This window comes from Lottia gigantea (genome assembly GCF_000327385.1).
Source record: "Lottia gigantea unplaced genomic scaffold LOTGIsca_56, whole genome shotgun sequence".
Lineage (NCBI taxonomy): Eukaryota > Metazoa > Mollusca > Gastropoda > Lottiidae > Lottia > Lottia gigantea.
In genome coordinates this window covers 1,223,449-1,249,729 of record NW_008709919.1, presented here as the reverse complement: position 1 = coordinate 1,249,729, position 26,281 = coordinate 1,223,449, and the positions used below count along the sequence as shown (strand labels likewise).

General features: G+C 34.5%; 4 protein-coding genes across 4 annotated transcripts; 2 read left to right on the top strand and 2 right to left on the bottom strand.

Annotated features, from left to right (window-relative positions):
• Positions 1–742: 742 nt before the first annotated feature.
• Positions 743–1,162, top strand: LOTGIDRAFT_58520 (hypothetical protein; the record flags this gene model as incomplete). Its single annotated transcript, XM_009063144.1, has 1 exon — positions 743–1,162. A coding segment is annotated over one exon (420 nt), but the record flags the coding sequence as incomplete, so codon positions are not given.
• A 2,609-nt stretch (positions 1,163–3,771) lies between these two features.
• LOTGIDRAFT_62788 (hypothetical protein) lies at positions 3,772–6,166 on the top strand (the record flags this gene model as incomplete). Its single annotated transcript, XM_009063145.1, has 2 exons — positions 3,772–3,887; positions 4,303–6,166. Coding segments are annotated over 2 exons (1,980 nt in total), but the record flags the coding sequence as incomplete, so codon positions are not given.
• A 1,712-nt stretch (positions 6,167–7,878) lies between these two features.
• LOTGIDRAFT_166178 (hypothetical protein) lies at positions 7,879–12,288 on the bottom strand (the record flags this gene model as incomplete). The annotated part of the gene is made up of 7 exons (XM_009063230.1): positions 7,879–8,075; positions 9,514–9,576; positions 9,885–10,065; positions 10,206–10,304; positions 10,472–10,582; positions 10,663–11,209; positions 12,170–12,288. The coding sequence occupies 7 exons, from the start codon at positions 12,286–12,288 to the stop codon at positions 7,879–7,881; spliced, it is 1,317 nt and encodes a 438-aa protein (XP_009061478.1).
• A 2,646-nt stretch (positions 12,289–14,934) lies between these two features.
• LOTGIDRAFT_166177 (hypothetical protein) lies at positions 14,935–19,089 on the bottom strand (the record flags this gene model as incomplete). Its single annotated transcript, XM_009063229.1, has 7 exons — positions 14,935–15,028; positions 15,959–16,121; positions 16,480–16,542; positions 16,907–17,087; positions 17,419–17,517; positions 17,866–18,406; positions 18,971–19,089. The coding sequence occupies 7 exons, from the start codon at positions 19,087–19,089 to the stop codon at positions 14,935–14,937; spliced, it is 1,260 nt and encodes a 419-aa protein (XP_009061477.1).
• Between the last annotated feature and the right edge of the window lie 7,192 nt (positions 19,090–26,281).

The following is a 26,281-nucleotide window of genomic DNA, read 5'->3' as shown; positions in this document are numbered from 1 at the left end:
TTAAATAAGTTTAGTTTGATTGATCATGAATGGTTATCAAGTTTATTATCACATATTGATATTGTTATAATAATCCACCTCCAATAGTAAAAATTGGTGCATAGTCATTTACTGTCTGCACATAAAATTTTTAACTGATAAGAGCTCAAATTTCGCTTTACCGTATCACTTAAAAAAAACGTTTGTATTATACTACTTACGTCATGATAGCTTCATGTGAAATTGTTTATAGATACCTTAATTGTAACCAATCGTCACTTCCGCTGCTATTTTTTTTTAAAATGCATTATTGACTACGCATTTTCTTTCTGAAACATGATACGGATAACTGAAATTAGGCTCTATCAGTAAAGTAACTATCTGCGAAAGTCAGTGCATTTTTTGTTGTAAATGCACAACTATGCTGACGACTTATAAATTTAATGGGTTCTAATAATTGTCGGAAACGCCACAGTTATCTAGACAATTCTATAAACAGAAGGTTCCTAAAAACAATACTTATTCACCTTTTTCAGGGTATATGCAAAGTGTCCCAGCTGCCTTCGAGCATTCACAAAAAGAAGACTTGATTGGTGAAGGTGAATCCATGACCAGTCCAGAGAGCAGTAAAACGGCAGAATACTCCTGTTACCCAAGTCCTGTCCTGCTGGAGTCTAACTCCCAGTACCAACCAAATCACTACGGTGGATTTATTGTAGTTGATGGCCGTACAAAGCATAGGCAAAATGGTTCCCCACGGCAAAGGTTTCGGTGTGATGAATGTGGCAAAGATTATGCTACCTCTTCCAATTTATCACGCCATAAACAGACTCATAGAAGTCTCGATAGCCAACTTGCCAAGAAATGTCCACACTGTGAAAAGGTTTACGTCAGCATGCCAGCATTGTCCATGCATATCCTTACTCACAGTCAGCGTCATATTTGCAATATTTGTGGCAAGACGTTTTCACGACCATGGCTGCTACGTGGACACATCCGGTCACATAGCGGTCAAAAACCCTTTGGCTGTTCTCATTGTGGCAAAGCCTTTGCCGATCGTTCAAATCTGCGTGCTCACATGAATACTCATTCAGCCTTCAAACAATTTCAGTGCCAATATTGCAAAAAGACATTCGCTTTGAAGTCTTATCTAAACAAGCATCACGAATCCATGTGCCTTAAATAGTGCTTTCTCTCTAGTGCCTAATGCTATCTATGTCATGCTTTAGTCCTTTATTTCAATTTGCATAGAGATAACCCTCCCTTCCCCGAAATCAAAGGGATTGTAAAGAAGTTTTCTAAACTTTGTATGTATGACACCATTCCGATTTCCAGCAACGTTTGTCGCAATTACATCATATACCGTTTCTACAGTTCTCACCTCAGTAACAGCAATACGCCAACATGGCCCCAATACACATAAAAAAGAAGTAGAAAACCTCTTTACAACCTCTTTAAGGAGTATAGCTTTGCTTTTTAGAATTACGTGTATTTTTTTTTAAACTGAATCTCCTGGATAGGGTTCCTTATACCAAAGTTACCCAATTTGATAGTTGGGTTGTTATAAAACTAAATCCACAATCCATTTCCTCTGACCGAACGGAAGTATAAAATGCTTCGGAAATGGTTAATGCTTTTATTATTTATTTTGTGCAGTCTTATATTTGATATACGTATCATCCCTACATAGCAAAAGGCCGAAATCCTTAAAACATTATATATTAGTTTAAACATTTAACAAATAGTGATATACTAAATTACCATCTTGAGTGCCATTGATCTGAAATCTACTTCCTTGATTTTTTTCTTTATTAAACCTTGAACGCAAGATTCATAATAGTTATTTTCCTACGAAGACTGTAAGTTCTATTATAGTTTTTCACTCAAAGGGAATCCTATCTCATTTATATTTAATAATACCTGTATTAGCAAAGTATTCCTTGTATAGTAAGAACAGCTCATCCCTTCCATGTCTTCCCATGCAAATTTGCCAAAGAAAACCAGTATTAGCAAAGTATTACTTGTATAGTAAGAACAGCTCATCCCTTCCATGTCTTCCCATGCAAATTTGCCAAAGAAAACCAGTATTAGCAAAGTATTACTTGTATAGTAAGAACAACTCATCCCTTCCATATCTTCCCATGCCGATTTGCCAAAGAAAAATTATTTATTTCGATAGGATATATTATGCTAAATTATGAATATTTATTTGAAATAGTCCCAAATAGTCTATATTGTGTTATATATATATTGAAATTTTTATCGCAAAAACAGTCTTCCATTACATAGTTTATATATGTAGGCTTTTTTTTTTTAAATTTATATTTTACTTATAATAAGATTAAAACTCTTATAATTACTTTTTAGTCTTTTTGTATAAGCTCCCATACCATTATGTGGACGTGTCGGTGCCTATACCCGTACATCAACTCGTGTGGCCTTATCACACCTTGAAGAATTAGCCAGCGTAAGGAATTATATAAAAAATTTCCTTAAAACGCTGGTATTCGCTGAACAATTGACGTGTTTAGCTGGTTTACCTCGAAGTACAGTGAGCTCGTCAAAATCTTCGACGTATACCTACATATAACTTTTACGTCTCACATACGTGGAACGTGGGTTGCATTGAACCTATGCTAAATTTATCTGAAAATGAAGCTATCGATTGTCATAATAACAAGTAAAAAGGTATATGATACCAATGCTGAATCTAAGTAATCGTTGCAAATTTCGAATTTTAAACATTGTAAACCCGGTTCTAGACCTCGTAGATTAAATGTTGTGCATCCTTTACTGTTGAACCAATTCACTTACAACTTGGCATACAGTCCACAAGAGAAGAACATTTGTAATTTAAAAAGTTTGAGACAATTTGGGTCATTTAATAAATTTTGAGTGTTTGAATATCGCACTCTAACTTTTACAACCAATTTTCACGAGTTCCTTCTATGTCAACACGACCGTATACTGAAGTGAACATATATGAATGTGACCCTGTATCTCGCCATTGCCATACACTGCAATCGTATACGAAGTTATGACCTAAGATTATTGAGTTTGGGATAGATACTTCAACCTATCAAATGTCGAAGGGTTATCATTCAGAAACCCTTAATACATATTATTATCAACAGGATTTTGAGTATTTGAGACGTCGTTTGTTTTCTCACCAAGGATCCCCGGGTTCAATCCCGGCATATGTTGAGGTAGTACCTTCGTGTTACCATGCTTTCCTCCATGTCAGTCATGAAGGATATTCAGTCAAATGAACAGCTATGGGCCAAACATTATGCAATTCAAAAAGGGAAATAAATAAGCCTTGGGCTAAACGTTAGACAGGACGAGATCACTTTTGTGTATTAGATCCAATTCTGACCCATTTAGAATTATTTTTAGTTTATTTTTAGAAATGAAAAAATTGAAAAAATCGCGGGTAGTCATTCAGATCGTAAGGGGAAAATTTCAGCTGAGTTATTCAGTAATAGTGTTCACAGTTCACCGTCGAAATTTGATCCTTCAAATCCATCTGTGTCAAGAATTATCCATCCCTTTAACCAAGGTGATACGCCCTTGGTCATTAAAGATCACTTATCTCGCATTGAACAATGCAGGGAACGTTGACATTAGTAAAAAAAAAACTGAGCAGAAATTGAGGACGGGAAACTCATTTCACGTGAAAAGATAACATATCTTATCTACATTCACATTACAAGATGATGTACGCGAATTTTTCCTTTCAATAATATATTTTTTCTTTTTTTTTACAGTTTTTTCCCAAATTCTCAAAGCTTCGATAAATGGATAGTGGTAACATCATTGTCTTCGCCAACTTCTGATATTTATTATTTAGCTAATATAACTGGCTGGAAACTGCTTGTGTTGGGTGAAGAAAAGACATCAAACTGGAGGTTAGTTGTTAAATTATCCAATACTTGAAAAACAAAGAACAACAGAACCCTCAAACTTTATTAAATTCTACAAAGCTCTAGACGTTTGTCTTTCAACAACCATCGCATTGCAGAAGTCATGCCCCTTTTCATGCATGCTCAAAATGGCCTACGCGGCTTTGAAGGCACACTTGAAGCGAAAACATTCCTTTTGAAATTGCATTGTTTTTCAGTGTGATAGCTGCTTTCTGATCCCCAAGCTTTTTCTAATGACGTATTGTAGCTGAAACATTGGGTGGTCATAAAGATCGGTAATATATTTTTGGACATGTCCATGCAAGCAGCTGTTTCGTGTAATAATATTACATGTAGGCCTATATTTTTCCCAATCAGATGTTTACTTTTATCAATTTGCACACCTTTTAATATTTTTCAGCAATGTGAACTGTCACTTTTTAAGTTATAACGACCGAGAAAATGAATTATTTACAATTAAAACGTTATTACCAAAGGGAAGTTACTCCCGGAAGACTCTTGGATATCTCTATGCTATTGTAAATGGTGCTCAGGTAATATACGCAACAGACGACAATTACCGACCAACAGATAATCTTACAAATTTTAATTTGGAAACTATGGAATTCGGTATGCGTTATAGTGGTCAAAACCTGTTTAATGCCTATTCACATTTTGGCCAGTCATCAATATGGCCGAAAGGATTCCCATTGGAGAAAATCTCTGACCAAAAATCACTGAATTATCATGTTGGAAAATTTACCACACCCTCTATTCAACAGAGTTTAGTGAACGGTGATCCTGACGTGGATTCTATTTTTAGATTAACAAGGAAAATGAAATCCGAACACATGAACGTGTTATTTGATAGTGTAGCCCCTCCTGTGATCGTTCCTAGTGGAGTTCTGTCCCCTTTTAGTTCACAAAATACATTATTTTTATATGATGCATTCTGGGCTTTGGTGTTACCGATTTCAACGTCATTTAAAGGCAGTGATATCTGGAAAAACTATTGGGCACAACGTTTACTGTGGGAAATAGGTGGTAATGTCGGATTTTACCCTCCAAACGGAATCCGCAAGAGAAATACGGAATCTCACATAGAAGACGCCAAGTATGAATCGGCATTTTACTCTCGGACATCAAAATTAATCGAATTTTTACAGAATTGGCGATGTAATGTTGAGTTAAAATTTTTCAAGTGCGTAGTAAAACTTTCTGAACAAATGTATTTAAATAAATTTTGGACAAAGCAAGATGTTCATGTCGTAAAAGTTTGGCTCAAAGACCTGAACCATTTTGGGTATATTGAACCTTCCAGGGCACCCTATGTGTTTCCAACCACTTCAAACACGACGAGTGAACATTTAATAAGGGTAGTTTATAAACCAACTGAGCAAAAGCAGTCTCAGATGCAAGCTTCTAAAAGTATTCTTCAGTCGAAGTGGGATCAGGTTTTAGGAATTACGTCGTTTTGTAATTTAACAAGGTATCAAATAACCACTAAGAGTTTAGCGTCTAAAACGTATCCTAATATATTGTTGATTATTGTGTTCAATTTTCCAATTTATGACAATATTCCCTATCTACAGTTAATGTACGGTGTAAAATTTTCTCATATTGTCTATTGTGGAAATAGTTTGGAGGCTTATTTAAAATCTTCCAAAAAATTGAGGTTTTCTGTGTCATTTTTGGAGGTAGATGTGCATCGCGGCTATTTTTTTGAGAAGTGTTTATCTGTGGCCATGAAAATGAATCACAAAGTGAAAGGTTATCTCTTGATAGGAGATGATACTCTTTTAAATTCCTGGAACATTCCGAGTCTGCCCTTAGATAAATTGTGGTTCCATCAGCATGAACTTCTCCTCAGAGACAAAAGCAGTGGATGGCATTGGTGGAATAAGGAAATGGGTAACACGGTTTTCAACAAGACTTGGGAATATCTGCTACAGCAGTCACTGACAGATCCATCTAAGGAACAGATAATTAATTCTTATATGACCCGATTGGAAAAAGCAACTGGTTCAAATCTTGGTTTGTATCATGGTGCGTCTGATATTGTGTATATTCCTATTCGTTTTAAAAGTCAAGCGATATATCTGTTTGATGTGTTTTCTAAACATAAAGTGTTCATGGAAATATCGATTCCGAGTGTTGTGTTTGGGTTAGACGACAAGGCTAATATTGTTAATTTAGCCGGACAATACCTCTGGTACGATGGAAAACGCGAACATGTACCGGAATTATTTCGAGCCGATCAAATTTTTCTTCATCCAGTGAAATTAAGTGCAATAACAAGTTCATTGAAAACATTTTTCTGTAATAAATTTTTCCCTATAATATTGGGCGGTGCTGAAATGGCTAACACTACATATGTAAAAGTAAACCCAAAAGTTAAAGCAAACCCAGAAGTAAAAGTAAACCCCAAAAAGAAATCCTGACAGCATGGACATGTTATTTTGAATTCCATCAATTATTTTCCATAAGAAATATTCACTGAGTTATGTTCTGTTGTCTCTACCGATGACATCAGACATCAGAAGAGGCTTAATAATTTAAATGTGTAAGCTTATAGCTTTTATTCGGATCTTTCCATTTACCTTGGTGTCTGAGGGTTTTATTAAGTTGCGACACTGATGTAAAAATCTTGTCAATTTTTCTGGAATTAAGAAAGAATCATAGAAGTCAGGAGAAAAATCAGAATTGGTGAAAATATGATTTATGTGTCACTTAAATGTTTCTGTATTGATGCTGCATTTTGTGTTAAATCCTAAGCACAATGTAGCATGATACGAATGGTTGTTTTGTTGTTATGTTAGAAATTAAAATTTTTTTTAAATAATGCATGTGTTCCTTGAATGAGAAAATCCCCTATGTGCAGTTAAGACTATTTATTAAGCTGTAACGTGCTCCCTGACAAAAGAGGGCGTCGGGGAGACAGGAATCTCACAATCACATTAGTAGCTGCTGCTATTAATCAGCTGCTTTTAATCTTCAACAGCGGCTACTATTCTTCAGGACAAACTCCCATCCGCTATCTATCAGATTGTTTAACCACAACTGCTACTATCTGCAACTGCTGCTAAGCTGTAAGACTGGTCAGCAACTGCAAGTACGGTTTCTTTTCATTAATTTTTTTCCGCTTATGAAGTAAATTTAATTTATTAAAACACAGATACAGCTAGATTTCTCTGTAACCTTTTGATAACTTTTTGCATTCACACATATTGTCTAAAATTACCATGCTTGCATATTTACTGATGGCATCGTACAACCTAGTTACCGTTTAACTGACTTTTTTGACATTATCAACATTGCCATCGACAGAACCCGAAAATTTATCAAGTTTTTATTATTATCGAAATATCTGTAATATCGGTCAAATAAATCCAGAAGTAGAACACGTTAAGTAATGACTGTAAATTTAATTGAAATGTTTCGTGTTTGGTTTATCATAAGATATAATTATCCCGCGGGCTCATATATTTTTCACTCTTTCTAACCTATAATGGACTACCTGTGATAATAAATCTATGATTTTGTTGATAAAGAATTTATCAGGGAAGTCATTTTCAACTTAATACAATACATTTACATTTTTTATTATTTAATGTCATAAATGTTTTAATTATGCCCATACAATCTGTATCGAGGTCTAGTAAATGTTACGTAATAACCATTGTTGCTGACCAATGCCCCAATAAGATTAATTCAATTGAAATATACAAGGCTTAGATTTTAGTTTATCAAATGACAAAATTATGCCGAAGGCAAGTTTTTCTCGACCATCAAATCTTTGACTTAGTAGTAAAAGAATCTTTCAGGGTGTTTTATATTTCTACAACTACAATTGAACTTACAACAATTTCGAAATGCAAAATGCTTGGTATTTGGTTTTTCATATGATACATTTGTGCCATTGGCACATATCATTGAGAATGGCTCCTATTTTGACTCACGTTTATACCTTATTAGATTATAATCCGTGATAGCAAATTTATGATTTCTTGGTTACAGAATCTTTCACGGCGGGTTTTACTTTTAAGACTTTTGTCTTAGTGATTTTTCCACTGGTTAAGCAGCAACACACTTTCTTGACTTTAGACCACAAGAATAAGAGAAATATCTCAAGAAATTCTGCCACTGTGATGAAACTTGCTCCAAGAAACAATCCCATCTGTCCTCCAACTATTCCTGAAAGAAAGAGAACCAATTAAAACACTTGTTGCTTAATCGAAGTTTACCGATTTTTGTAATGGGACTGTAATACAATCAGCTTGAAAATATTAACGGGGTCTGTGTTCTCTTAACATTACATCTCACATCTTTGAGATATGCTTCTGAAACACTTTTGAAACGTTTTTGTTGAATACACAAAAATCCATTGTTTATGGTCGATGTTATGGTCCTTGGTGGCAGTAACCTGTTCAAAGAGCCTGGTTATTCTGATGAGAGAGCGGTTTCAAGATGCTTGGGAATCAAGGAGATCAAAAGATTTCGAACCAGGGTTGTGCTATGGCAATTGCAATGAAAGAGGTTGCTAAGTGATATTCATATAAGTAAACAAATCCAGTAAGATCAATACAGAACATGACGTAAGTAAATAATTACCCATTATGGAAATGTAGGAATAAACAGGCACATGGGAAATCTCCTCCAGCAATAAATCTTCATAAAATATTGTTACATCAAAATATTCAGTTCTTAAATTCAGACAAATACAATTATCGTTGACAAAAAATGTAATAATTCAGGAAGTAATAAAGTACACGTACGTATGTAGATAGACAAATTTCCATCAAATTGTATTGAGTTAGCAAACAAATATGATAAAAGTTAAGTTTTCTGAAGGGCAACGTCACAATTTACAACAAAAGAAGTTTTGTTTATATAACAGAAGTAGCCTACTCCTTTTGATTTCCATCTGTGTAGGGAATTTTAAACTGAACATCTGGTATCAAACAGGGGCTCGATTTATTGTCCTATCCAAAGGACTGAACGCCTTTTCTCGTTTATCCAACATGCATGATAGCCTTGAAAACAAAGAAATGGAAACGCATCATTAAATACATTATATAAAACAAAATTTACCTCCCATCGAATTTGCTGTCTATGATATTTAATTTTTGAAAAATTTCAAGCCCAGGCACAGATGGAAACATACCAAACGATAATTTGGTTTCATATGTGTTGAATTTACAGACTCTGGGACACGTGCAATTGTATTCATATATGTTTCTTGTATACGCCATACCTACAAATAAGAGTCGTAATGTAATCTATTTGTCCAGATGTTGTTTAACTTAATGGAACAGCGATGTTTTCACCCTTGTCCTCGGACCAACAAAAGTATTGAATGGCGCCGCGTAATGCCCTGTCAGCTATCAAAGTATTGAAATTATCAACATACATACCCTATTAAACATGTATGTACAATGTACATCTTATCGAAATGCACTGGCGTAAATATCATAAAACTAAACAAAATTGTAAAATTTGCAGGTCTCTTTGTGAGATGTACATAAAACTTCTATTTAAAATCAGTAAACCAAATTTTCTGATTATACCAACATAACTTTGCAACGTGTTCATGTACCGATCGAATTCTATTCTTTTACTGATTTTGACTTACGTAAAGCTGGTTGATAACAGTCTAGCCATTGTCCAACTGTACACATTGGATAGGTGGAATACTCTGAAATTGAAAGAAGTGACATCGAGTTTAGTCCATCTGCTTCAGATTGATCCCCTGGGCAACGTCGTGTAGTATGCTCCAAGAAACTGTTAAGCTACCTTTTTCGTTGAAGGTTCTTACAAGATAGGTTATGGTCGACGGAAAACTAACAACTTACTGTGATCAACGGAATTCCGACAAAATCCATATTTATCTAGAGGGTAGAATATTTGCCTTCATTTGTTAGCAACACTCAATTGTCTACCGATAGTAAGGTGGACCTGAACCCAATTGAAGGAAAAACTGAGCTTTAAAGGATAACAACTTACCCAAATCCGCCACGGATCTACAGTTACAATCTTTCATGACAGAATTTACTACGCATTGTCTAATACAGGCTTCTCTATCATATGCTATTGATGTGGATTTGGAATTTCTGCCAGACAGTTCGGAATTCATTACACAAAATTCGTCACCATAGGCTCTGAAGGGTTCGGGGAGAAACGTATACTGAAAGTGATAAATCGCATGTTCTTATTCACACTTCATGAAAATTATTATTGTGGAAAAGAATCAGCATTCATTGACCATGGTTGGAGCATCCTTGTATAATTTTTAAAATTTACATTGAAAACGTCAAGGGTACTCACAGATCTCTTTTTAACAGCTATTAAAGATGCTATGCCAGGAGATAAAAATATACCAGAATCTGATATCCGCGAATCTTCATGTTGATCATGCAGCTTCAACTGTTAAAATTATTGTAAATTAATGAGTGACAACATTTTCACCAGAATAACGACAATTGACACAAGATATGAGTGAAACAAAGCCTTCCTACATGTATTAACAAGGTTTTTTTGTTCAAAAATAAATTTCCACCTAGAATAACATCGGAATCTCTATTTAATTGTACCTTCAGAATTTTCACAGTTGAACCCAGTTGGCATGGACAAAGTTTCTTGTCGTCCAGATTGAACAGTAAACCGTGACTCCGTGTGATGAAATGGCTGATTTCACAGATTGACTGTAACATATTATATAATTGAAGAAATTCATTAGATTGTAATGACCAGACAAGCAAATTCTCAATGTTTTAATCCCTACCTTTAATCCTGCCATGTACCTTTTACCAACAATGTAACTATCTTGGTCAATTTTAGCGATGAAGTTAAGTGCTCCATGAGAACCAGCAGAGTCAGCATAATAATCAAACGAGTCGTTCCGATTGAGGACGAAACATTTACCCAAATCGGTGAAGACTGGAATCCACATTTCACTACAAGACACATTTTGTCCTTTCCACATGCACACCTTAAAAATATCCTTCACTGTAACATTTGATATGTTATGTGCCTCGTCTAACGGAGTATTCTCCACTTGAATAAAACCACTGCTGGATTTATTTAGTTCAAGATGCGCTCCAAATGAACTGCGGCTTAGAAATACATTAAGAGCCGCTTTGGGTTTAGGAAATCGATCCACTCTAAGATATGTCAAGTCACATATTGTTACCATTGGAAATTTTAATTTTGGTTTTGGTCCAATTTTCACGACTGTATTGAACGGGTATGTATGATAGTCTACGAGCATAATATGAAGAGTGACAAATAGGCCAGTTCCCATTCCAAGCACACAACAAAGCCATATAAACCTACAAGAAAATTAAACCGATTGCTTTTTAAATTTGAAATTTAATAAGGCTACCACCACAGTCAAATAATTCAATACCAACCCTTTTAGTAGTTGGTGTTTAGTTATAAGGGGGCATTTAACTGAGAGGTTATTGATTGGTGATATCTCCTGTTGTCTTTTGATGAACTGATTCTAACTAGGTCAAAATACATCCAAAATGGAAATTTGGTTTGAAGCATTCTCAAATTTGTCCACGATGTTCTGCTATTTATAATTGTAGGTGTATACAGATAGAGCTTCACTACATAGAATACAGTGGTTAAGGTGTGGCGCAGATGCTCGCAAGGCAAGTTGACTTTATTACACCCCATGGCACATTTGGCCGAGCAAAGAAAATGTGTTGATCAAGGTTTGCAGAACTCAACCAAACAAAAAAAACTTGTCAAACAGTGTTGAATATTTAAATAGTATTTTTATTTATTTTGTCGTACTAGTAAAAGAAGAGAGTTTATTTTTGTTTCTTTTTTTAATTTAGACAGGGTAAGTCGTATTTTAATTTTCCTACCCGTAATAGCACTGCCACAAAAGGAGGGATCTGAGGTCCCACCTATTAAACAGATGAGGAACAGAAAAAGCGGGGCGCCGACAGATGAAGAAAGACAGATGATGAAGAACAGATGAAGAGAAGCAGATAAAGACGTTGCAGCAATCCCTCCTCCCATTTGTGTTAAGTTGCCTTTGAATTATTTAGAAATATTACAACAAAATTACATAAAAAGCAATAATGATGTTCAGCTCGAAAATCTAAAAGAAATCAAAATATTTTTTATTTGTAATGTTGTTCAGTATTAAACAAAAAAGTTCAAAAGAAGTTTACGACAGAAGGTTCAATATTTTATACTGGTTATTGTTACTGTACTGCCGAATAGTTTTTATTTAAAATCAAAGCTGCCAGTGAGAAACGGGAACCAGAACTTACCTCATGTAGTTACTCCTATTTTGGGATAGAACATTCCTACAGCCATGGGCGGTTGTCTCGTACATAAGTTCCTTACATATTTTAACGTCGTCTCCGTGTTTATCCTTCGAAGGGTCCATTTTAGCTGTAGATAGTTTCAAAAAGGATGCATCCTTGCAATGGTAAAAATTATCCGTGAAACGATTCCGATGAAAAATTTATAACATTGACAAACATTAACGGAAAGTAAAAAAATATCGATTTTGGTTGAATCCAACAGGAATAATGTGTTGTGATCGGGAAGGTTGAACCCATTAATTATTTATTTACAATCACTTAGGAAAATCATTTAATTATTAATACAATATTTTTTCGAACGAATTGAATCTTTATCAAAACAATCTGATTTTTATAATGATCAATTTACATATTATTTCATTTGCAATTCTTTTCAATTTCCCTGTCACTGATTTTTCAGACATTAACGTTTCAAATTCATATCTGAAATGTAGACTTTCGTATTTTTATGCACATATGAGTTCAGTGGCTGAATATAACTAATTTTTTAATTTAGATCCACTGTTCTTTGTAGGATGTTGCTGGCCAGGTAGGGCATGCTCACCATTCTGGAACACTAAATCTCACCTTGCGACTTGCTACATTTCGGAGAGTCCACTTAGCCAACATCGCGTTTGGTTATTTATGTGCCTTCAGAGTTTTTACTCCATATAGGTTGCAAGTTAAGTTATCTTTCTCCCAATGTGCCTTCTACATTATTTATAAGTTTTAAAAAATTTAAGGGACAGTGACAGCTCAACTCCTCAGCTAACCGAGCAAATAAGAGAGTGCACTTGTTTTTATGTTTTTTGTTTTTAGGCTAGAAAGGTGAATCGTTCGTAATTCACCTACTCGCTTTGAAGCTATGGCAAGAGGCTGTGATATTGGCCTACTATAAAACAATGTTAAAATCTCTTCGACGTTTTTGGTTCCACCATTTTGTTTTTCAGACTACCATTTTGTTTCTCAGACCACCATATTGATTTTAAGACCGCCATTTTGAAGTTCACAATAATAGGAATTATAGCAATATCTATATTTTATAGGTTTGTATCTTTTCTATTTTCTTTGATAATTTTATTCACATCCCATGATTTTATGTGAGGAAAGTGTAACCACCCAATAAAATAACAATGACTACATTGATAAATTCAACACTGACCACCAAGTTAAATCACGGGGACCAGACCTTACCTTATGTAGTCACTCCTATTTTGTCATTCCTACAGCCATAGGCGGTTGTCTCGAACATAAGTTCTTTGCATATTTTAACATCGTCTCCGTGCTTATCCTTCAAAGCGTCCGTTTTCACTTTTAGATCGATTCAAAAAAGTAAATTAATGCATCCTACCTGACCATAAATAGTATTACAAATGTAATAATTTTCCGTGAAACCGATTAGGATGAAATATTTATAACATTAACAGACAACATTAACTGAAAGACAACACATATCGATTTCGGTTTAATCAAATGGAATGACAGGAATAATGTGTTGAGATTGGGAAGTTTTATTTACAATCACTTAAGAAAAAACATTTAATTATTAATACAATTTGTTTTCGTTCGAATTAAATATTTTTATCTAAACAATCTGATGTTTACAATGATGAATTTAAATACTACTTTTTGCAATTCTATTCAATAATATTGATTTTTCAAACATTAACGTTTCAAAACTGAAATCCATACTTTCGTATACTTATGCACTTAGGAGTTCGGTGGCTGATTATAAGTCATTTTTTAATTTAGATCCACTATTCTGTGGAGGATATTGTTAGCCAGGAAGGGCATGCGCCCCATTCCGAAACGCCTTTTCTTATTTGCCTCCAGTATTTTGTCTTGAGTATTTTACTTGTAAAGCAGCTAAACATTCCAAATTGTTTACGAGTAAAGGGCAAGGGCAATAACTCATGTAAAAACAATCAACCTAAGCAATAAAGATTATCCGAGAGTTATCAAACACATCAACATTAATTTGTATACCCAGATAGCTTTAGCAATTAGAATATAGGTTACGTCATTTCCTACAAGAATTGCTGCTGTATTAGGCACCATACCACTGTCAGAACCTCTTAATAGACCGAAAGAGACACTTCATTGAAGATTCAGAAACAACAGGCCAAAGTAAGACAATAGCAAATACCAACGAAAAATAATATTTTATTAATAACAGTATTATTTCAAAATCTTTTTAGAATGTTAATTTCTGTACATTCAGATTGTTATTAACCAGAATCCAAAAAACATCATGGTTATAGCAAAAGGACCTCGAAAGCAATAGAAATTCTAGTTACATTGACGTCCTTGGTAGGCTTAACATCAACACATACTGAAGGAAATTACCAAATGTACTTTCAATAATCTTTAAAGTGTATTATTTATTCTTTGCAAGCACTTCGTGACTACGCCTAGTGTTTTGTGTAGTATCCACGAAAGGGGCGGAAGTGGGCCTGTAACTCTCTAATATCTTATTATTTTGCGTAGGGAAAGAAGAGCCTATTTGATGCCTTTAGTCGCCCTTCCTAACAGACAGCATTGCTTGTGTTTCTGTGGGACTCATGCCCTCATCACCATCTACACGGCACTGCGAATGTATCTAGATAAATCAACATTAAAAAGAAGCTTATGATTTGACAGGAAAGGTATCTGATGAGATGGGTTGTACTTTAACAACTTTTGTCAGCGTGATTCTGTTGTTGGAGAAACAACAACATGCTTTCTTAGCTTTAGACCACAGGAATAAAAGAAATATCTCCATGAATTCCACCACTGTAATGAAACTTGCACCAAGGAACAGTCCCATCTGTCCTCCAACTATACCTGAAATAATCAATGTGAGTTATATTTTTGCGTCTATTAAAATTGCATTTCCTCCAAAAATGCTATTAACGACAATTTTTTAAGTTTATCTTGACTTTTGATGCACTGCTTTGAATTATATTTTTTCGTATTTTCAAATAACCAAAAAGTTTTGAAATACCTTAAATTGGATAAAGGGACAAGGAAACAAAACCAAATCGGAGATTGAGGTCGACCAACCGACTAGCAAAGTCTGAGAGCAACTGGATTTGCAACAAATATTGGGAGCATCTGATGAGAAGCTGAATTGAGTCGACCTGGTCTCACCAACGGTTCAAAGGCCCTAGTTGCTACATTGTTGATGGACTAATTTACATTACCGATTACGGAAGTATATGAATGTACAGCAACGTGCGAGACTTCTTCCAATAACAAATCTTCATAAAATATTTTAACATCGAAATAGCCAGTCCTAAATGATAAAAATCCATTACATTAATCAGTGGCTTGCTGATTTATATTTAAATCAATGATGTTTTCTACAATTACTTTAGTTAGCGCATCAGGGTTGGCTAAATATCAGATTTGCCATTCCGAGTATGTGTTCCCTGTATTTCAAGAAAAACTCGACTTTGCAATAACTATTTTAAATACCATCTTATCATAATTTACAAACGTCGGACGGAAAACAGAAATGGTGCAATTAGAACTGCATGATGATTCTTCATTGTTGCTACAGAAAATTTCGAAAATTCAGGTTGCTTGGTGGTTTAGGACCTACACCTCTCGATCCTGCTTTTTCGTCCAATTCAAGAACAAGACAATAATTCACGAACATTGGCTTGTTAGAACACAGCTTACATGCTGAGGACCCAAATTGCTCTTGATATGCAAACACTAGATATAAATCACGCTCTTATGCTTGCATACAGCATAAACTTTTTGACATACCTTCCACCGCTTTTCTTCTTTATAATGTTTAATTTTTGTAAAATTTCCAGGGCTGGAACTGAGGGAAACATACCGAGAGATAACTTTGTTTGGTACACATTGAACTCGCATACTCTTGGACAAGTACAATTGTATTGAGATATATTTCGTGTATAAGCTATACCTGCAATTAAAAACTTTATTCAATTCAATTGTGTCTTGGATTGATTTCATTTTTTATCATAGTTGGTGGTAGTCATCTCCCTTAACGGATATCAACCTCTATTGAGTTTTTGTTATGATAAAATAAGTATTAATTCAAGCAAATACATATAACCTAACAAATTGTCAATATTCACAGACAAAGATGTGCGAAAAGACCTTAAGCTGCCTCTAAGTGAATTAATGACAGTAATTAAGTAATGGTGTATCATCCGACAGAACATGGGCACCAGAAGCTTCTCCGAAATCTATTATGCTTCACATTTCAAGCACATGTAATGATGACGAACCAATTGTTTTATTGTGTTACATTTACTTACGCAAAGACGGTTCATAGCAGTTTAACCACTGTCCTATAGTACACATTGGATAAGTTAAAAATTCTGAAAAAGATCATGAAATCTCAGACTTAGGGAATAGACATTTCATGTTAGTCTGTTTTCGATGGTTGATTTCTAGATCCACAACCAACCTCTTGCAAGCAATGGAATACGATGATTTATAGCTGGACATATTTCTTTCCTTCCAAAATCCACAAAGCATATACTTAAAAACATTTTCGCTTTCCATCTGGCGGGGATTTGCTAACCCTATGGCACAGGAAGCCTCGGTGTGTCGGTTTTCGCAACACCAATACGTTTTTTTACGTATGATTAGGGACAACTTGGTTGAAAAATCAGAAGGTACGAAGTCCTTGTAAAACTAAATTAGAAGTCACTAGCTAAGCAAACGCTGCCTAAGACTCACCGGAATCTGTTACAGATCTACAGTTACAGCCTTTAATAACATAAATTACTACACAGCTTCTAATACAGGATTCTCTATCATATTTTATTGATGTAGGTTTGGATTTTTGACCAGACAGTTCAGAATTTACTACACAATATTCGTCCCCATAGGCTTTAAAGGGCTCAGGGAGAAACGTATACTGAAATTTGAAGTAATTCAGTCTCCAAATGTATGAAATCAAATATGGAAATATCATTAATGTTATTATTATGTTAACTGATGACAACTTCCCAACCAATCTAGACCATCTCTTCCAATTTCTCAATGCACTATATTTTCCATCCTACACCATCCTAAAATTATTCATGTTTATCTTACATTATCGAATGTCTCATACTTTCAACTCACATCACAGATGGGTGAACCACTGGAGAACAGGGATTGCCTTATTGCTATATCATATAAAAGGTGATTACGGAGAGGATACTGGAGATGTACAACCAAGATGTTGAAGAACAAACCAAACTTACAGATTTCTTGTTGACAGACATAAGACATGCACCACCAGGGTTTAAATATATACCGGAATCTGATATTCGGGGATCTTCATGTGGATCGTGCAGTTTAATCTATAATATAATATTAGCATATCGGGAAAATATGGTAGAGAATTAGAACCCGAAATGGCATGCGACTGATGAAATTTAATATTGGTATCACTGTCAAGATCCAAAATAGATATACATGTAGTAAACTTATGTGCTTCTTCAAAAATGTCAAGATTGCTTCTTCAAAAATAATGGATTTGATGATGATGAGACGAAGTTCGTAATAGGTTGACATTGTGAAGATGGGTTTCGTGACAACTGAGGTCATATTTGCTAACACTGCAAAGGCATTAATGATAAACAGTAACTATTTTTGACATCCTTATTTTCAGCACATTTGGTAATATACCAAAATGTAGTCTGACCTACCTTTAATCCTGCATTAGCATTGTCATCAACGATATAGCCTTCTTGGTCAATTTTAGCGATGAAGTTTAGTCCTCCATGAGAACCATCAGAATCAGCATAGTAATTTAACGAGTCGTTAAGGACAAAACATTTGCCCAAATCAGTGAAGAGTGGAATCCACATTTCATTACACGACACAGTTTGTCCTTTCCATATGCATATCTGAAAAATGTCATCCACTGTAACGTTTGATATGGTGTGCGCCTCGTCTAGCGGAGTGTTAGTCACTTCTATAAATCCTTTATCGGATTCATTTATAGCCATCATTGAGTTCAAAATGCTGCGACGAAGAAATACTTTTCGAACGGCTTCAGGATTAGGGAACCGATTCACTCTAAGATATGTCAAGTCACATATTGTTACCATTGGAAATTTTAATTTTGGTTGTGGTCCAATTTTCAACACTGTGTTGAAAGGGTAGGTCCAATAGTTTTCAAGCCCCATGTAGAGGGTCGCGAATAGAGTTATTCCCATTCCAATCACATAACAGAGCCAAAGAAACCTGTAAAATATAGACATGGGTATTCATAATAATGCTTAGTTTAGTGCACTTTGTGTTGGCAGCATCACACATGAGGACTAAAATTTTCATGGCCTGCCTTTAATTTAATACAATAAATACAACATTTCCTGATCCGTGCGGCGTATTTCTTTTCAGGTCAATGGACACGGATTGAAAAGAAGAACCAGAGCAGCTTCTTTGCCTCTTTGGAGGGGGAGAGCGGTGTTGCATCGGACTTTCTTATTTGGTACAAAGTGAGGAACCATTGAAGAAATCTGACTGGATCTGCTTCAAAGAGTTTTTCTGCTACATGACCAGACTGGTGTGCTTTTGCAAAGGACGGTGCTCTTGGATCTATTTTTCAAAGAATAACTAAACAAATACAAAATGAGTCTTCAAATTACAAAGATCATCTGAAAAAACACCATAACACGATGGATGAATCACTCACGAATTATAAATTAACCATGAGGCATCCCAAGGGTAGTGTTCGCTGGAAGCCTCGTACGCTTGGCTCTAGAGCTTGAAGGTCAGTGATATGGGCATTTGTTGAAATTGGCCTACCTAATAAAATTACTTCGTTTGTTGGACATGATGTTCCTACAGCCATGAGCAGTTGTCTCGGAAATAAGCTCTTTACATTTTTTAACATCGTCTTCATTGGTATTGTTTTCTGTGTTCATTTTAGATTGTGTTCCCAAACTCTGAAGGTCCAGTATGTCGTAATATTGAAGTCCTATAAAAAGAGTTCGAAATCATACAGATGCTGTCACAATAACATGAACAGATTGTACTTTTTAAAATAGTGCCCAATACCTTTAGTACCGTAAAAGTACGGCTTAATATCAGCCGTCACCTCGCCTTTCCAAATTCAAATGGAATGACCGAAATAAGTAACATCCCAATAAGTGTCGTCTTCTCTACTCGACCCATAATGATGGAAAACCCTTGCTATGTCCTGATGATTGTTAAAGGGACCAAAAACAAAAAATTATTAGTTCAGTCAATAAAGGAATCACTCTGCGACTATTGTGGTGTTCACTGAAACCAAAGATCTATACATAACAACATAGTTTATGACGTCAATCATTATAAAATTATATGTAAGAAGGGAATTAGTTTGGCATACAATAAAGTTCCTCTTGATCCTCGAAAATTTCCTTTCCCTGTAGGCATACGCGTTCGATTAATAATCGAAAGTGGCCAATATTGAACTTTGTGATGCCTACAGGTACTAAATCTGACCGAGAAACAGTATATAATAATCAGTATAAGCTTCGTAATGGAAAGGGATGACTAGTTTACAAACCCAGTCACAGAGTGTCAACAGGTATACAACACGAAGATTCGGCCCCCTCTATCGACACTCAACAACACATAGCGGAGCTCAGATTTAGCTTCATTTTTCAACAACTTTAGTCGGTCGTCACTTCCAAAGCGTTCTTGACTTTCTCTTGTGAAGTTATTACCCTAATTCTAAACTCTTACTGTACGTTTTGGTTGAATAATAAGAGCATCGGTTGTCAGATTATAATTCTAAAAAATGAAAAGCTGGATTTGACCTCTGGTACGGCAAACATATAGACGACAGAATCTCTCTAAAATATGTAACTGAAAGAAGTGTTCATTCAGTATTTCATTGATTCATGAGAAGGACATTTTACTTACTTAGGACGCAGAAAAAAAGACAAAACAACAAAGGTAAAAAAAATGACATTACCTTTCAAACTGATCCGAGGTCAAACATATATAAAATTAAATCCAGCTCTACGTTTCCTGTAGTCAAAATCCAGGACAGTTTCTCGTCAATTCCAGATAGTCAGTGGTCGAGATCTAGGATAGTTACTAATCAATTCCAGATAGTCACTGGTCAAAATCCAGGATAGCTACTGATCAAAATCCAAGATAGTTCCAAGTCAAAATTCAAGAATAATCGCTTGTCAAAAACCAACAATAATCGCTTGTCAAAATCCAGTATGGTTACAAGTCAAACTCAAGAATAATCGCTTGTCAAAATCTAGGATAATTACTAATTACTAATCAAAATCAAGGATGGATACTAGTCAAACTCAAGAATAATCGCTTGTCAAAATCTAGGATAATTACTAATTACTAATCAAAATCTAGGATGGATACTAGTCAAACTCAAGAATAATCGCTTGTCAAAATCTAGGATAATTACTAATTACTAATCAAAATCAAGGATGGATACTAGTCAAACTCAAGAATAATCGCTTGTCAAAATCTAGGATAATTACTAATTACTAATCAAAATCTAGGATGGATACTAGTCAAACTCAAGAATAATCGCTTGTCAAAATCTAGGATAATTACTAATTACTAATCAAAATCAAGGATGGATACTAGTCAAACTCAAGAATAATCGCTTGTCAAAATCTATGATAATTACTAATTACTAATCAAAATCTAGGATGGATACTAGTCAAACTCAAGAATAATCGCTTGTCAAAATGTAGGATAATTACTAATTACTAATCAAAATCAAGGATGGATACTAGTCAAACTCAAGAATTGTTTCTGGTAAAAATCTAAGAAGAGTTGATGGTCAAAATCCAAGAACAGTTGCTGGTCAAATTCCAAGAATAGTTCCTCGTCAAAATTAAAGAATAGTCGCTGGTCAAAATCCAGTTGCTGTTTAAAATCAAAAATAGATGTACAGTACAGTTGCTGGTAATAAATTGTCAAAATCAAGAATAATTGCTGGTCAAATTCAAAAGCACATGTAGTTGCTGTTTAAAATCAAGAATAGACGTAAGTCAAAATCCAACAGTCTTTGGACAAAAACCAACAATAGTAATAGTTACTGGTTTAAATCAAAAATAGTTTGTGGTCAACGGATATAAGTCACAGCACATAAATGAAATAATACCCCAGTTCCTCTGCACTATCTGTACTTGGCATGCCTCTGTACTTTGTACATTATGTCTAAATAGTACAATATTATATATGCTCTCATATATTTAATTGCAGTTCTGAACTAATGTTATTAAACACGTTCGTCTAATAAGGACTAAACAGCAATTAAGATGTGTAAATAAGTATTTGTATCGACAGCAAACAATATTGTTTATATGTTTCAAATATTGTTCATAGAAATATTAAAATTTCATGAAATGTTAAAGGGAAAGGTTCGCCATCATCAGGGATTGGTTAAGTCTTGAATATATGTAAACAGTCTTCAGAATTTCTCGAAATTAACGAAAATCGCACGATTCCTTCACAAATACCTTAAACTAGGAATTTATCTTTCTATTTCTATATATGTCTTTTCCATATATGGAGGATTCGTTATTTTTACTTACTAAGGCACTGGTATTGGTAAAAAAGAAACAAGCATCAAGAGAAGAAATCCAAATTGTGCAACACAGCCATTTTTATCACAATTCTTGGTTTTTTTTTACGAAGCTGGCACATATTTGATATTATTCCTTACTGTTATTATTAAAGGAAAAGTTGTTGAAAATTTTTTTAGATATTGTTGAATACAGGGAGACACTATTTGATCACAATTATTGTTATACGCCCACATTATAATGTGGTCGCCCTTGTCCGTCCGTCCGTCGGTCCGTCTACAATTGGCTTGTGAACGCAAAAAAGACTACAGTTTTCAACGAATTTAAATGAAATTTGGTGTTAATATTTATAATGATGAGATCTTGGATAAGTTCGAATTTGACGATCTTTCGATGAATGGTTTTTGAGTTATTGCCCCTGGTTTATGAAAAACCGTCAAAATTTGTTTTTGAACACAATAGAGGGTACAGTTTTCATCCGATTTAAATGAAATTTGGTATGATCATTTATAATGATGAGATCTTAGTAAAAGATTAAATTTGACAATTCTTCGATCAACGGAATTTGAGTTATTGCCCTAGACTTAGTAAAAACGCAAAAAAATTTGTTGGTGATAGAGGTGACAGTTTATGTCAGAATTTTATTAAATAATGTGTGTTTGTTTAAATCAACAATATCTTGCATAAATTAGATTTTTGGTATAATTTGATACAAATAGGTGACTGCCCTTGATATACTGAATGTATCTTGCTAGGCAACCACTTGTTTTTATGAAGCCATCACACACTCGTCCTTCAAATGAGATACTATGTTTAAATGAAAATTCCACCGGGAATTAAAATAAAAAAGTAAGGTCAATTTGTTCAGAGGCGAAAATCCGTTTATCATAATGAATTACATATTATATTACTCTTAAATATTTTCACTGTTAAAATGTTCTCAATTAATAAATAGTAGAGCGATATAGAATTGTTTCGGGTTCTGTTTTAATGAGTTGCATTAACACTTAAAATATGACGAAAATATTCAAAATGGTCCTTGAACGTATCGAAAGTAATTATCACCTTTTTCATACAATCGTGTTTATTGTTATTTGCCTGATCGATTTTTCAATTAATTCATCGTAAAATAGTTTATTTTATTTTATCTCTTCTCAATCACATTGAAGGCCAAAAATAATAAAAAGGATAAAGGCGTCTAGTATTTTGAATAATACTAAATACCGACATTGCGTTGATGATTTGAAAATCAAAAAACAGGGAGCATAATTAAACTCTATTAACCTTTTAACAATCTGCAAACGTTTTGTTCATACATTATGGATTTATTAATAATGTAATGGCTTTCAAATACATAATTGCTTGACATTTTGGTTTCAGGTTTCTGTCAACAAAGTAACCCATTTTGTTACATTTGTTGCAAAAGCTTTATTAAAAGTTTGTCAACTTGCTGTTCCTTTGTGAGAGGCGGCTAATGATTTTATTGTAGTATCTTTGAGGTAAATCAATACACAAAGCTTTGTTATGATGCAAAGGGAGAAAGGGGGGGGGGGGGAATAATGTCATCATAGTGTAGATCAATTGAAGCTTGAGGGTAGACTCATTCGGCAACTTCTTTACATAAGCAAATATTCTGAAATGGTTCTTTAGGATGGTTGAAACTGGCATTATAAGAGATGCTTCCACTAGGGTGAAAGTTTATGTTCTTGGCTACTTTTCTGCTATAATGATACAATAAGGTGTAATATGCATTACTTTACCTACGCCAGAACAATGAAACAAGAAACAAAAATGATATGGATTTTTGAGCCAGCCGTATGTATAAGTGTGAGCCAGCTAGCTCCACATAGCAGCAGATGAGATTAAAATGAACCAAAACTTTGTTTAATATGGCATCAAAATATCACAGAAATATCTAAACATCATAGAGTTCAACAACCTTTCTTCTCACATCCTAAACCTTTCACTGATACAGATAGATCTGTCTCTCCAGTCCCCGGTCTGACCAGAATACGTTAAATCATGTAACCTTACATCTTGCCAAGCATGCATATTGAACACCTGCTGAATTAAATATAGAGATGATGAAATACATCAAAGAAATATAATGATACTATGTTTTAACAACAGGACGAACTATTAACCAGCAATATCTTTACCAATCTAATGTAAAATACACTATGTCATGTCTACTTAATAAGTATAATAAAGATCTTGATAGGACTAGTTCTTGGTACATCTGCTTCTATGCACAGAGTTCTTTTGCAACGGAAATTGGTAAACTTAATAAAACACAGAGTTGTAACACAATAATAACTTTATTGATTTTGAAATTATATCAAAATAATCAAAAGACTTGAAACATTTACTTTTCCCTGGTGCATTTATTGTCAATTATCAAGCTGAAGTAATCTTAATTACCATTTAAAAAAGAAATGTTCACTATGGTTTGATCCGTCCATGAGTTTGCACACATATCGTTGCTCGAATACAGTTGAATTCATCTGATAAACGGAGAATTGGATATTCTTTACTTTAGAAAATAGAAGAAGCAAAAACACAAGGATCCAGTAAGGAATACAAAATTTAAGAAAAGGGAATCCAGTAGTGAAGGTGCCTTCATAAGGGGGAACAGGGAGCATCAACTCCAAAGCTGGAGACTTTGCCATTTGAAGACGCTATGGAAGGTGTTTCATCTTGCCAGAGACCGGAGTGAGCAATTGTGTGTAGATACAATAGGTTTTATAAGTTACCACTTGTGCCAGAATAATGGAGGTATCCCTCTAAATAGAGGCAGTCTAGGATCTCGGAATAGAGAAGGTACGGGTCCGGACACATAACAGTTTGTTGGATTCTTTTCCTTTTTTTTGTTTCACCAACAACACAAACACCATACTTCGTCTAATCGCACCTTTACAATCAATCATCGTAGTCAATTTCTACAACTGGCGGACTCATACTATCGCTGACGTCATCAGAAATAGACTGATGTCGACTCTGACAATTCTTCATATGTTTTCGCACTTCTGCTTTTCTCTTATGTTCAAAGTCACAATAAAGGCACTTTTCCTTAACTAACAAATGCATTTCAGTGATATGCCTGGTGATACTATTCTTATGCTTCTCAGCGCCACAAAATGGACATTTAACATTATTCAAAGCGGGGAAATTTCGTCGCTGAAAGAAAGAAAACAAAAGTAAAATTGTACAATCGAGTGGTAGGACCGTACCCTTCGGTACACAACAAAGATGAAAATCGGTTAAAACCATAACGTGTACAACATTCTCCAAGAACTTGTATTCACAATGTGCGCTCAAATTTTTGCAAGCTCTGTGGATTTAATATGTTCATACCTGGTATAATGAACTGGCCGATTGACTAATCGCAAACTCTCTAAAATTTTACTTGATAAATCAAACTTTGATAAATACGAAGATGTATGTTGAAATTTTTATTAATTTTTTTTAGAGATGTGGATATAAACAAATGGAAACTGATATTCTTAAAGTATTTGCAAATCAAATATACGATTAGACGGCTGACATGACTCTTATGTTATTGAAATTGATATACTAAAAGTAATTATAAAGTAAATGTACATCTACAGACAGTAATATATTGTGTTGACCAATTGCATTTAAAGGAATTGAAAAGAGGTTTTCTAAATATTTTGTGCGTATCGGAGACACTTATAGCATCAATTTGCAACAATCTAATTTCCCATTAACAATCATGTGATAAAACATATTTCGCGATTAGTGACTTCATCAAACTCTTAGTTTTAGTGGAATTGCAGGAACCACAGACGTCCGATTAAAAATTGGAATGGTGCAAATTGATGCTATCAGTGTCCCTGATACACATAAAAATTTCGGAAAACCTTTTTACAATCCTTAATACCGTTTTAAAAGTCACATGTGCAAGTCAACGTAATCATATGTATATCAAAATTTTCTTACCTTAACACTGAATGTGGCGATTGCTTTTCTCTTTTGAGTAACTTTCCGATCGTGATGTATAACTAATATGTGTCTTTTCATACTATTTTTATGTTTCTTCTCACCACAAAAAGGACACACAGCATAATTCGCTGACTTAGCCTGAAACAGTACAACATTTTGATTTAAAAAGTTGCATTGAGTTCTTCAGAAGCATTGAGTGCTTAAAGTCTTTATTTATTTTCGCGACGACACACTGCGGCTCAAATGTTTTTAAGCATGATACAAAAATACAAGAGTGAAATAATTGGCGCACATTACATCGGAGCTGAGGTTTGGCATTTGATATTGCGACTGAGAGAAAACGATGACTGATAGCAATTGACGGTATAATGTATTTAGTCAACCTGGGTATCATTAACAAATAGATCCTACTCCACCCTCTCCGTGTTGATCAACGAAAAGGTCTCTTAAACAACACACTTATCTTAATTCTCCTGTAATTACTGATAAATCCCTATGTGCTAAAAATAAAATCGAACATGTTTTTAAGAAAGCGCACACTTTTCAAACTAAGCTTTCTGAAGTGTCTTATAGAACATAATGTCTTTTACCGGAAACA